At 38.7% G+C, this 13072-nt stretch overlaps 1 protein-coding gene across 1 annotated transcript in view; it reads right to left on the bottom strand.

Moving 5' to 3' along the window:
• The window catches only part of LOC132778701 (aldehyde oxidase 2-like), a 58573-nt gene that overhangs the window by 23477 nt on the left and 22024 nt on the right, over positions 1-13072 (bottom strand). Inside the window, exons 17-23 of the mRNA XM_067470595.1 lie at positions 10386-10478; positions 8054-8223; positions 5603-5717; positions 4524-4643; positions 3670-3766; positions 2681-2805; positions 2099-2232 (exon numbers count right to left, since the gene is read on the bottom strand). Coding sequence (XP_067326696.1) covers positions 2099-2232; positions 2681-2805; positions 3670-3766; positions 4524-4643; positions 5603-5717; positions 8054-8223; positions 10386-10478 — 854 coding nt within the window. The remainder of the gene's footprint in view (positions 1-2098; positions 2233-2680; positions 2806-3669; positions 3767-4523; positions 4644-5602; positions 5718-8053; positions 8224-10385; positions 10479-13072) is intronic.

The following is a 13072-nucleotide window of genomic DNA, read 5'->3' as shown; positions in this document are numbered from 1 at the left end:
AAATCAAAACAAAGGCTTCAAGGTAAGGGGCGAGTGTAGCTGCTAACCAGGTAAATTTGAGTTACAAAGTATGAATGCTCTGTCCCAAGGTACATGAGTCAGGGACAGGCATATTCAGTACCACCAGGAGAAAAATGAAATGGCTCCCCTTCCTAGTCCATGTACAAAGGCAAACTTGAGTGGCTACTGAATCTTTTGTCAATCTTGTCAATCTAGGTGATGATGAGGTTGGCATGTCAGGCTACCATCTAGATCAGTTCCTCATGCTGTGGTGACCCACAAACCATACAATTATTTTTGTTGCTACTTCATAACGATATGAACGGTACTGTTATGAATTCTAATTTAAATATCTGTTATCCAGGGTGCATTTTCATTTACTGGAACCAATTTGGCACAAATACACAACACGCCCAAATTTCAATACTGTTGGGGTTAGAAGGGGGGATTGATTTTGTCATTTGGGAGTTGTAGTTGCTGGAATTTATAGTTAACCTACAATCAAAGAGCATTCTGAACTCCATCAACGATGGAATTAAACCAAACTTGACACACAGAACTCCCATGACCAACAGAAAATACTGGAAGGGTTTGTTGGGCAATGACCTTGAGTTTTGGAGTTGTAGCTCACCTACATCCAGAGAGCATTGTGGATGCAAACAATGATGGATCTGGACCTAACTTGGCATGAATCCTCAATATGCCCAAATGTGAACCCAGACAGAGTTTGGGGGAAATAGACCTTGACATTTGGGAGTTGTAGTTGCTGGGATTTATTGTTCTCCTACAATCAAAGAGCATTTTGAACGCCACCAATGATAGAATTCAGCCAAACTTCCCACACAGAACCCCCATGCCTTGAAGGGACACGCTGGCGCAAGTCTCCCTCCATCCTCACACACTCTCCCTCACTTGCACATGTTCACCACACTGCCATGCACCCAGCATGCCTGCTCTCCACTCCCCGCTTGGAATCTCAGAAACAGCCCTCCCCTTAGCTGAGAGGCCAGCCAATCACAGTGGAGGAGGGCTTTTGGTGGGAGAATTTGCCATCTGTTTCTAAAAAGGAAGAGGACAGGCGGAGAGATATTCAGCCTCCTCTGCCAAATATATGTTTTCTGGAGGTCTTTGGGGACCCCCTCTGAAACTCCCTCGTGATTCCTCCAGGGGTCCCGACCCTCAGGCTGAGAAACAGTGATCTAGATGGAGGGATGAGATGCAAGAGTGGTGCGGTGGTCTGCAACACTCTCCTCCATTACCTTACTGTTATACGCACCTCTGTGTCTGTGAGAGCAGACAATTTCCTTAGTCTGCCTAATGGTGGGGATGCCCTTGGTTCTTATACTAATGTCTGATCATAAGGTAACACTTCTCATACAGTAATCAGTTTCCATCAAACTAAAGGGAAGACCATAGGACCATGATGTGGTTAAAGACAAGAATAAAACCAAAGAGGTATGTCAGGTCCTTGAATATTTTGGATTACTTATCCTTGGCTGTCCTCCAAGTTTGGAAGCTTTCAGTGGCAGCATGGGAAAGTTTGGGGTAGGTGTGGGGAAAGGAACAGAAAGTACTGGGTCAAAATATGCTATGCTGAGAACAAACGTGTGCATTTGGAAATATCCATTTCAATTCTGTGCCTGCTCCTTAAGGCTCTTGTAGACTGGTCTGTAGAAGAGTGAGCTCCATGGTTTTTCTGAGTTGGTACAACTTCTATGTCAGTTACTTTCATTCTTTTTTGGGAGCTGTTTATAGCAATGTTTTGGATCTGAACTTGGACAAAATGAAATAATTGTGCTTATAAACTGACTCTGAATACTTCAATGATATCTGCATTTTCAAACTGTACTATGTGTCCATATTTTAAATGCTATCCAGGTTAGCAATGTTAATATATGATGCCAAAAAAGGTTATGATGGTTTGAAATTCCAGGACTTAATAATGTTGCACCCTAAACAAACAGTGGTTTTTCTTCATGGAAAGCTGTCTGCATTTTGGAAGCTAGAGGAGACATCAGAAACCTTATTACTGCATCAAAATTGGATACTCTTTGTTTTAGGTGGTTTCAGTGAGATGATAAAGAAGGACAGCACTTACTTGCGTGCAGCTACTGCTGCAATTGCGGCAAAAAACTTAGGTTTGGTTGACTTGCCTCCAAAAGCTCCTCCCACTCGTCTTGTGTGGCAAATGATCCTATTGGATGGAACATCTAATGCTGAAGCCACTACTTCCTAGGGAGGGGTGGGGGGGGGGGAAGGATTCAGATTTTTTTTCCACACATATTACATGTCCTTTGCAAAGAAAAAACTTTCTAATAAGCTATAACCTTTCACATACCATGTCTCTAAAGGAAGATTAGACAAGAATGCTATATGAAGTGTAATCAGTTTCATGGTAAAGAAAACAAACTTCCAGTCTGGGCATATGATTATACAACATGCCCCTATTTCCTTCTTAAACTAGATGCAAATACACAGTCCACCTCAAGATGGAGACAGGCTACTGTCATGTCTACCAGCACAACAGAGGCATCTCTATCAATCCTGTATGATGTAGTTTTCCCACACCTCTGACCAAAAAGATTTTTCAAAATTCTGAAATGCCCCATAATCTGCAAAATCTGTTCAGTAGAAATTATTGTGGGATAACTGGTGACATCAAAGTCTTGGGTCACCTCACCTGCACCTTTGAAGTATCCTGTGTAGAGACATAAATATCCATTTCCTGATCCTCTTTTCTTGGAATAGCAAATATACTATTTGTTTCCAGGTAAAAATGTTCTTGGCCTCCAACATGAATTTCACCTATTTAAAAATGTACACGATAATAGGAGGGTAGTTAAATGAGCAGAAACCATATATAGTATACTGAGAGACACCTAAGAACAATCCAAATGCAGCAATGGAAACTTTTGCGGGGAAAAGAATGATTCATAGCTAGCTAGTTTTTTTTTTGCCTGCAGTGCAACAATATCCAATAGGGCTGGGCGGTTTCGTTCGTTAATTTCGTAATTCGTTATTAATTCCTTATTTTTTTTTATAACGAAGTGATATTGAACCATTCAGGAGCAACTAAAAAACGAAACGAATTTTTCCAATTCGTTTCATAATTGTTTCGCAATTGTTTCGTAATTGTTTCAAAATTGTTTTGTTATTATTTCGTTATTATTTCCGTATGTCTGGTGCAAGTTTTATAGTCGTTGTTTGTTTTATCAGTGATAAAAAATAAATTATCACACCAACAGTCAACAACAGAGGGAGAGGGAAGCTTCAGAAGTTCCCCCTGTCCCATTTGGAGGGTTTTTTAGCGTATTGCGCAATCGCGTCCGCCATTAACGAATCGATTCGTTATTGTTTCGAAATTGTTTCGTAATTTCCGAAATTTCGTAAATATCGAACTTTTTAAAAGAAAAATTTCAGAATTCTTTTAAATAACGAAACGCAAAAAACCCCTAAAAACGAATCGAGTTTAGAAACAAATTTTTCCGTGGTTGCCCAGCCCTAATATCCAATACTGTGCCTTTCACCTTAGGTCAATTTTTCTGTTTTGTAAAAAGAAACTCCTCCGTGATACATTTCAGTGACATGTTACTCATTTCTCTGGATCCACCTTGCAGTAGTATTGTTCTTCTGTCACTAAGACTCCATCCAGGGTTGGCAATGGCTTACCTTCCAGGATTTTGTCAACTGACTGAAAAGCTTCTTCGACATTTCCTTTTTCTATTTTCTTTTCTTCTGTCAGGAATGAATTATGCTCTATTGCTTCCTGCAAAAGATCAAGAAATTTGTTGTTTAGTTCTAGAAGAACACAGAAAAGAAGACTGCTATGACCATTGTTGGTGCTTAAAATGTGATGGAATCTTCTCCCAGGACATCTGTACTGAATTTACTACAGGCAAAGAGTTGCCTTGTGTTCAGTGTGACAAAATGTGACAAAATGCTCCTTTCCTGTCCATTGAAACTCTGGTGCTAAATTTCCATTTTATTGTGCTTGAGATGTGATTTTGCAAATAGTTGCTGAGATATTCCTATGGTTTTCTCTGTTGGATTAGAGGAAAAGGCAATCAAGAGAGTGGAACATTTTCCCAATATTAGTCCTTTGCTTGAAAGAAGGCAGTTAAGGTTGGAAGACAGAAGAGTTCCTTTAAAAATAGATGGTTTGTAGAGATTTGATAAGGGCAGGCTTTTCTTCTCTAAATAATAGAATTCAAGCTAATCTGTGGAACTGAACCGGCAGTATAGCAGCAACATTCCAATTGTTTTTTGGAACCACTACCACAAAATATAGTTTGGCACATTTGTTAAGGTTGTGGCTTTCAGGTATAGTGGGTACATGGACTCAGTGGCTGCAAAGGTTGCCTGTTGCCCTCATGACCTATTGAAGGGCTTCCCAGACTTATCTGAGCAGAATGTTAGATGAGACCATATTCTGATCTTATAGGGTTCATCTTATCTTCCCTACTGGCAAGAACAGAATATAAGATAAGCATGGCCAGTCTTCACAAACACAGGATGGTATTTACCTCAATGGTCAGAATCACTTCCAGATCTTGATACTCTATCTCCACTTGGCTTCTGGCATTCTTTGCACATTCATAGGTCTCTGCAACTATACCACAGATAATGTGCCCAATGAAGATTACCTACAGGAGGACCAAACAACATGAAACTGAGTGGTTTTATTATGCAGATTGGTGATACTATGGCTTTGAAACACCTCAACCAATGCTCTCCTAAGTCTACAGTCATTTTCAAACTGTGCTCTGGGAACTCTGAGCTTCCTTGGAACTCTTCTTGGAATGCCTCTGATGCATTCAATAGTGGAAAGATCAGTATAGGTTTGGCAAATTTCCACAATTGGTAGGTGACCTCTTACTAGTAATGGTGGCTTTGTTTAAAATGCTGAAAGAGAGGGAATGCATCATGCTCAAAGACAGAAGATACATCATCCATGGTGTCCAATTGCATAGCAATAATATAAATTGATCTCATAAATAAATATACCATTTTAGAAGTCATTATTATCATTTAGAGAATGCATAAGGAGAAATCTATGATTGGACAGTGTGTCTACTGTCCAGGAGCTCACTACTGGTGGGCAACTTTGAAATCTCTTCTGCCTCCTCTTTCATTACATTTATTTCTCTTTAAACCAGACTTGGATTGGGCTCTTCCTTTGACTATATCACAGACATTGTGTCTAGTATACATTGCCTGCATGAGAACAACCCAATGTGAACCTGAATGGCTTTATTAAATAAGGTGGCGATGGTTTTGAAGAACCCCAGTCAAAACTATTTTGTCTATGATCATTTCCAAACTGTGCTCCTCAAACTCTGAGCTTCCTTGGAATGCCTCTGATGTATTCAAAGACCTTCTGAATGGAGCACGACAACTACTGATTATTTTCCTTCCCCGGAACTAGTTAGCGTATTCCTCCAAAGCATTGAGTTCTGCTGATTTTACTGAATTTATTTAGACAGGATAACCATAAACCTGCATCTTTGGCAGAAAAAAAATGGATTTGGGTCACAATCCTGCATATCTGAATCCAATGGGGGGTTTGATCCAAGTTGAACAAAAAGCTTAAATGAAGATGTACCTCATCTTCAGCCAATATGTTCTCATGTTCATCACCATTTTCGCCGGGAATATCATGAGCTGTTACCACAGCAACTACCCCTGGCTCTTCCAAAGCTTTTGAAAAGTCAATGGATCTGAAAAACACCAGGCATAGAAATTTGTATGGACTAATTTTTGGTCCTAACGAAGGATGAGATGAATTTGTTCATGATATAAAACAGAAAGATTCAAGGCTAAAAAATAAAATTCAACTTTTCTCCCAGTTAGTGGAATAAATGAATAGATGAACCAAATACTCCTGCAATTAGAAACAGGTAAGTTTGTAAAACCTTCAATATATGTAAGTCTAAAAATCTTGTGTTCTTTCCCCAGCTTGAATATGAAGTTTAACCAAGGATGGAATTTCAAATCAAGAATATGGTACCTTCCTCGCGTTATGATATAATACAACATAGTTCATACGCCATTAAGTTATTTCCTTTTGAAATCTTCATCCCAATGAGCAAACTATCAATTCTGATATGTAATCTGCCCAAATCAGTTTCTCTGTCATTCATTTTCAAACCTGACATTTTTATTTTCTATTGCTTTCTGTTAAGCTAATATGACTACCCTCATCAGATCTTCACCTTGTCATGGTGAGTGGGTTTGTGTTTTCAGTGAGCCTATGAGAAAAGCCAGCAGGGGTCCTATATATACTCTCAGCAGGGCTACCCATGGTAGCAGGGTCATGGGAAAGGAACCAGACCAAGAGTGATGCAAAGACCTCAACGGCAAAACAGGTGGATGATAACATGGTAGATAATATTGCAACAGCTGTGAAAGCAGATGACAGCTGAAACAGATAAGAAGTCACCAATCTTTGGGGTAACCATGTCATTTGATTAGAAGCTCTTTCTGTGAAGATTGTATTGGTCGCTGTGCACAGGTCTCCACACATAAAATAAATTTGTAGAGATCTTGACCTTAGGCCAGCTTCAACTTGGACTTTCATGTCTGTGTAGAAGGGCCTCAGATTGGTTCTCTGCCTTCCCATAATCCAACCTGAACTAACTCAACTGAGTCTAATTTATTTCTATCCTTAAGTCACTCTCACTTGTACTATGACCATTCTTAGTAACTGCAAGACTAACTTATCCATACTTCTCAGGGGACTTTCTGCCTTCAACCTCAGAAAATTACCAATTACCTACAAACTTTCATACTTTCTCCCCTCCTGACAGATTTACTTTATACGCAAAAGTATACATCACTTACATAACCGTATTTTAACACAATTCCTCCAATAAACACAACCATTTTCTTCAAAAGGCTAAAAATCGCAACTGTATCTTACAGAGAGATCTGCAATAATCCTGTATCCTGCTTGTGTAATTTGGTGAGACATACATGTAGTTCTCCTCATCTGAAGTCCTCTGAACTCCATCATCAAAACTTCATAGGAAATAATTTGAATTACCGTATATACTCAATAATAAGCTGAGTTTTTCAGCCTCTTTTTTAGACTGAAAAAGCCCCCTTTGGCTTATACTTGAGTCAAGGTTATTGATTATTTTACTCTGTTATCATTATTATTTTTATTACATTTATTATTTTACTCTAATTATTATTATTATTATTATTATTATTATTATTACATTTACATTATTTTACTCTTATCATCATCATCATCATCATCATCATCATTATTACATTTATTATTTTACTCTATTATTACTGTTATTATTACATTTTCATTATTTTACTCTATTATTATTATTATTACATCTATTATTTTACTCTCTTTATTATTATTGGAAGAATACGTAAGCGCATCTACATTGAAGAAGGTTAAAATAATGGTTTAATCAGAGTTGGACAGTCATATCTTAAATGATAGTTCTATGTAAACATCCATAAACATTTAACCTACAGATGTCTCAATGAATGGAATTTTATTGGTTTCCATTTTTTTTTAAATTTACCAGTAGCTGCTGCATTACCCACCCTTGGCTTCTATTCGAGTCAATACGTTTTCCCAGTTTTTTGTGGTATAATTAGGTGTCTTGGCTTATATCCGGGTTGGCTTATACTCGAGTATATATGGTACCTCACCACCAAACTACAAATCCCAAGATGCCAAAGGATGGAGTCATGAAGCTGGTGTCAAAATGTGTAACAGGTACTATGAATATACTCTATGTATTTCAGGCTTGTCCAGGATTCTAAGCCTTCTACCCTAACCAATACAAACAGAAAAAGCTATTTGAAAAGCTGTTTGGAAAGCTGAAAACAGAAGCCCTCTAGACCAGTACAGCAAAGAAGCACACCTGGTACCTCAAAGAATCACCATAATTTTATTTAAAGTAAATTGCTGCTTTCTTCTTTTTGCCATTTCACCACTGAATCAAAAAGACCAAAGAAGAGGGGAAAATGTTGTGAAACTCTTTGTCCCACACTTCAGTTGCAAAAATGCCTTTTAAATACTTACAGTATCTTTGCGTGTGCTCGTGTGCTGGTGACCACCGCCATGTAGAGCTGTCCATCTGCTGGAGCAATATCATCGACATAGACAGCTTCACCAGTGGTATGTTTAATACCAGACTCGTGCATGATGGGACGCCCAACTGGGTCCTGAGGAGGCTGATGAGGGTTTACATCCTGGGAAACAGTAGGAAGTCAATCAGTCCAGGGATTTCCATTTTCACAGGCAGAATTGATGTGGAGACAAGGCAAGGCCTTTTCCAGTAATAGTCCTCTTACATTGGATCATTATCTTATAAACATTCAGATACACCTTAAAAACCATTCTATTTCACTGGCAATTAGAATTAGAATAACATTGTGTTGTTGAAGGCTTTCATGGCTGGAATCACTGAGTTGCTGTGAGTTTTCCAGGCTGTATGGCCATGTTCCAGAAGCATTCTCTCCTGACATTTTGCCCACATCTATGGAAGGATCATCAGAGATTGTGAGGGCTGTTGGAAACTAGGCAAGTGGAGTTTATATATCTATGGAATGATATTGGCTGTTATAGAATTATTTCTGAAACTCCCTGCCTTTCTCCAATATCCGCTGGATAATGGAGAAAGGCAGGGAGTTTCAGAAAAACATCTATTTTTGCTTCATTGACTATTCTAAAGCCTTTGACTGTGTGGATCATAATAAATTGTGGCAAGTTCTTGGTGGGATGGCCATACCAAGCCACCTTGTCTCTCTCCTGAGGAATCTGTACAAGGACCAAGTAGCAACAGTCAGAACTGACCACGGAACAACAGACTGGTTCAAGATTGGGAAAGGCGTACGGCAAGGCTGCATACTCTCACCCAACCTTTTTAACTTGTATGCAGAACACATCATGCGATGTGCGGGGCTTGATGAATGCAAAGCTGGGGTGAAAATTGCTGGAAGAAACATTAACAACCTCAGATATGCAGATGACACCACTCCGATGGCCGAAAGCGAGGAGGAGCTGAGGAGCCTTCTAATCAAGGTGAAAGAAGAAAGCGCAAAAGCTGGGTTGCAGCTAAACATCAAAAAAAACAAGATTATGGCAACAAGAATGATTGACAACTGGGAAATAGAGGGAGAAATTGTGGAGGCCGTGACAGACTTTGTATTTCTAGGTGCAAAGATGACTGCAGATGCAGACTGTGCCCAGGAAATCAGAAGACGCTTACTTCTTGGGAGGAGAGCAATGTCCAGTCTTGATAAAATAGTAAAGAGTAGAGACATCACACTGGCAACAAAGATCCGCCTAGTCAAAGCCATGGTATTCCCTGTAGTAACCTATGGATGGGAGAGCTGGACCTTAGGGAAGGCTGAGCGAAGGAAGATCGATGCTTTTGAGCTGTGGTGTTGGAGGAAAGTTCTGAGAGTGCCTTGGACTGCGAGAAGATCCAACCAGTCCATCCTCCAGGAAATAAAGCCTGACTGCTCATTGGAGGGAAGGATACTAGAGACAAAGTTGAAGTACTTTGGCCACATCATGAGGAGACAGCAAAGCCTAGAGAAGACAATTATGCTGGAGAAAGTAGAAGGCAAAAGGAAGAGGGGCCGACCAAGGGCAAGATGGATGGATGGCATCCTTGAAGTGACTGGACTGACCTTGAAGGAGCTGGGGGTGGTGACGGCCGACAGGGAGCTCTGGCGTGGACTGGTCCATGAGGTCACGAAGAGTCGGAGACGACTGAACGAATGAACAACAACAACAGAATTTTTACTGATTCATATTCTCAAAGCCCATACAGTTATGATTGCGTAAAAGTTTCCAAATTCAGCTTTCCTGAACCTCAGCCACTGCAAATAGTAAAATAATAATAATAATAACAATAATAATAATAACTTTATTTATACCCCACTCCATCTCCCCCGGGGGACTCGGGGCGGCTTACATGTGGCCATGTCATCAACACAATAAATACAGTATACACAAAACATAAAATGCAAAAACCAATATAAAGAACAGCACAGCAATATAAAATCAAACATCAAACACAAAAAATTCCACAGGGCAGGGCCACTTCAGAATAAAAAAAATATTAAAAGGACAGCAGGCTAACCTTTCAACTCATACCCCATCAGCAATCTCCAGTGCAAAGAGGAATTGAGGCAGGGATCTTGGTTCCGATTGTCACAGTGGAGATTGCTGGCAGGCAGAAGCATCGGTATTGTGGTTGACAGAAAATGGAAGATAAGTCTCCATTACTTCTAGTGGCTGATGCCTTCCACAGCAAGACTGGGAGACATTAGGTCAGGAGACACTGTTTATAAACATATTTAACCAAATTTGGACCAAATTTTATGAAACAAACTCCACTGACCTGGTATATTTGCATGCCTTGTGGTGGCTTCTCTTTGAACTCGCTTAAGGCACTCATGTATTCCTTTGGCAATTCAGGATATTGGAAAGGATACTGTGAGAAGATAATTTAAGAACTCATTCTTATTCTACCAACATTTATATTACATTAACATAACAACATTTTCAATATTGACTTTTGTGTGGAACAGGCACATGTCTCAAGCCAGAATGGCCTCATTCATATGTGCACACTACATTATAATTTAGCATTATGAGAACAAGCCTAGGCTTCCTACACTGACTTACAGGTTTTCCTTTTCCTCAACTATATGGCTGCCACGATACATCTTAAAGGAACACTGGCACTAGCCATTTTTAATGTAACTGTATTTTAAACTGTTTTGAGGGCATTGCTGTAATGTTTATTTATGTTTTAATTACTGTATATACTGTATATACTCGAGTCTAAGCCTAGTTTTTCAGTCCTTTTTTAGGTTGAAAAAGTCTCCCCTGGCTTATGATCGAGACAATATTATTTATTATTTTACTTTGTTGTTGTTATTATTATTGCATTTATTGTTTTATTGTTGTTGTTATTATTACATTTATTATTTTACTCTATTATTGTTATTGTTACATTTATTATTTTACTGTATTGTTATTATTACGTTTATTATTTTACTTTATTATTATTATTTTACTCTATTTATTATTATTGGAGGACATGTAAGGATAATTACATTGAAGAAGGTTAGAATAATGGTTTAATCAGAGTTGGACAGTCTTATCTTGAATTACAGTTTTATGTAAATATTCAAAAACATTTAACCTACTGATGCCTAAATTAATATAATTTTATTGGTATCTATTTTTATTTTGAAATTGACCAGTAGCTGCTGCATTTCCCACCCTCGGCTGATACTCGAGTCAATCCATTTTCCCAGTTTTTTGTGGTAAAATCAGGTGCCTTGACTTATATTCGGGTTGGCTTATACTCGAGTATATACAGTAATTATGTCTTACTGACTATTCTGTTATATTTTTATCTCAATGCTTAATCCTTCATGGTAAACTCACTGTTATTATTGTGCTCTATAGTGTATTTTGATATGTTTTTGATATATTTTGTACTCACTTAGGTGCTGAATGGCTGCCTTCTTATGTGTAAACCTCCCTGAATCCCCTTGAAGAGAGAGGGCGGTATAGAAATAAAGTTGTTGTTGTTGTTGTTGTTATTATTATTATTATTATTAGTAGTAGTAGTAGTAGTATTAACTTCTCGGTGTGTCATGAGGTGCTCAGAAACTTTCACTTCTGCATTAGATTTGCCACAGTTTAGAGCGTTGTTTGAACTCTTCATTGTAGTTTATTTAAGCTAGAGTTAGCAAATAGAAGGCAGCTCCATAAATTGTGTCTGAGGTTGGCTTGCTTCCATTAATCTTAGGTAAGATAAACCAAGGTTTCTTTGGAATAGGGAACACAGCAAGTTGCAGTTATCTAAAACAGAAGTGGGAAGGTAAATATCCTCCTTTCTGCCACACTACAGGAAGAGGAGAGTGGAGCCAGGGAAAGGCCATTTAGTTCTTAAGAAATATAGTTTAGCACAGCTTCCCCCAATATGATGATACCCTCTATATGTCTTGGACTACAGCTAATTCCCACAAACCATAGCCAGTGACCATGCTGGTTTGGTTTGATGGGAGCTCTAATAACTAAACACATTAGGTTCTTTTCTTTCCTTTCCTTTCCTTTTTTCTTTCTAAATTTGCATATTTATCAATAAGAAAAAGTTCTATATACGTGTTTATAAAAAACGGTGGTTCCCATTTTTTTTTTTTTTTACCAGGGACCACTTTGACCAGGGACCACTCTCCAACATTAGTACCAAAAGGGTTATGAATACGTTTTTGGTCAATTTTAGATTCGGTTTGTGGTGCTGATTCAGAAAATTGCATTGGATAGACCACATCAGCTCTAGTTTCTGATACAAAACATATGCCATTGTCAGCAACAGGGAAGGAGTGGCAGGTGGCGTGAAAGGAGCAGAAATTAATTAAATAAATAAATAAATAGAGAAAGGAGGCTTGCGGATCAGATTTTCATCCTTGTGGCCCACTGTTGGTCCACGGCCCACAGGTTAAGGACCATTGATAAAAATGAACCAATTCAATATATCCTAACATCTATACAGTTACCCAACCTGACTACCATTCTCTCCTCCCACCCATTATACTGACTTTCCGTCCTTTAGGTTAGAGACTGTCATCTTCCTTCCTATTAGTCCCCACAGGGGTGAGAAAGGCAGTATATAAATACTGTAAATAAATAAATAAATATTACAACTTCGTGTTTTTTCATCCATTTAAAAATGAATTGTGAAGGAGCTTGACAGGATTTGGGGGTTAGAAAACAGATGGGGAGACACGTGCCACCTGTAGCTTACAGTTTCACTCTCTCTAAACTAAGGACCTAATCACTCAGCTTCTTTTGGTGTGCCCTTTTCACAGGACTTTTACATGGTGGCACTTCATTATAATGCTTATAGGGTCTTAACAAGCTTTGTTATATTTGCTTTTTAAAAGAATAATGAAATTTGATATGCTAATGGTTACAGGTGAAGCTTCCCATGAAAGTGGAAAAAACATAAATATCTCTGGGGATGAGGGAATAGGGTGTCATCTCTGCGGTCTTGAGGTGAAAAGGAGA

This window comes from Anolis sagrei, chromosome 1 (assembly GCF_037176765.1).
Source record: "Anolis sagrei isolate rAnoSag1 chromosome 1, rAnoSag1.mat, whole genome shotgun sequence".
In the NCBI taxonomy this organism is placed as follows: domain Eukaryota; kingdom Metazoa; phylum Chordata; class Lepidosauria; order Squamata; family Dactyloidae; genus Anolis; species Anolis sagrei.
The sequence above is the reverse complement of the archived record's forward strand: the minus strand, read 5'-3'. Positions and strand labels throughout refer to the sequence as shown.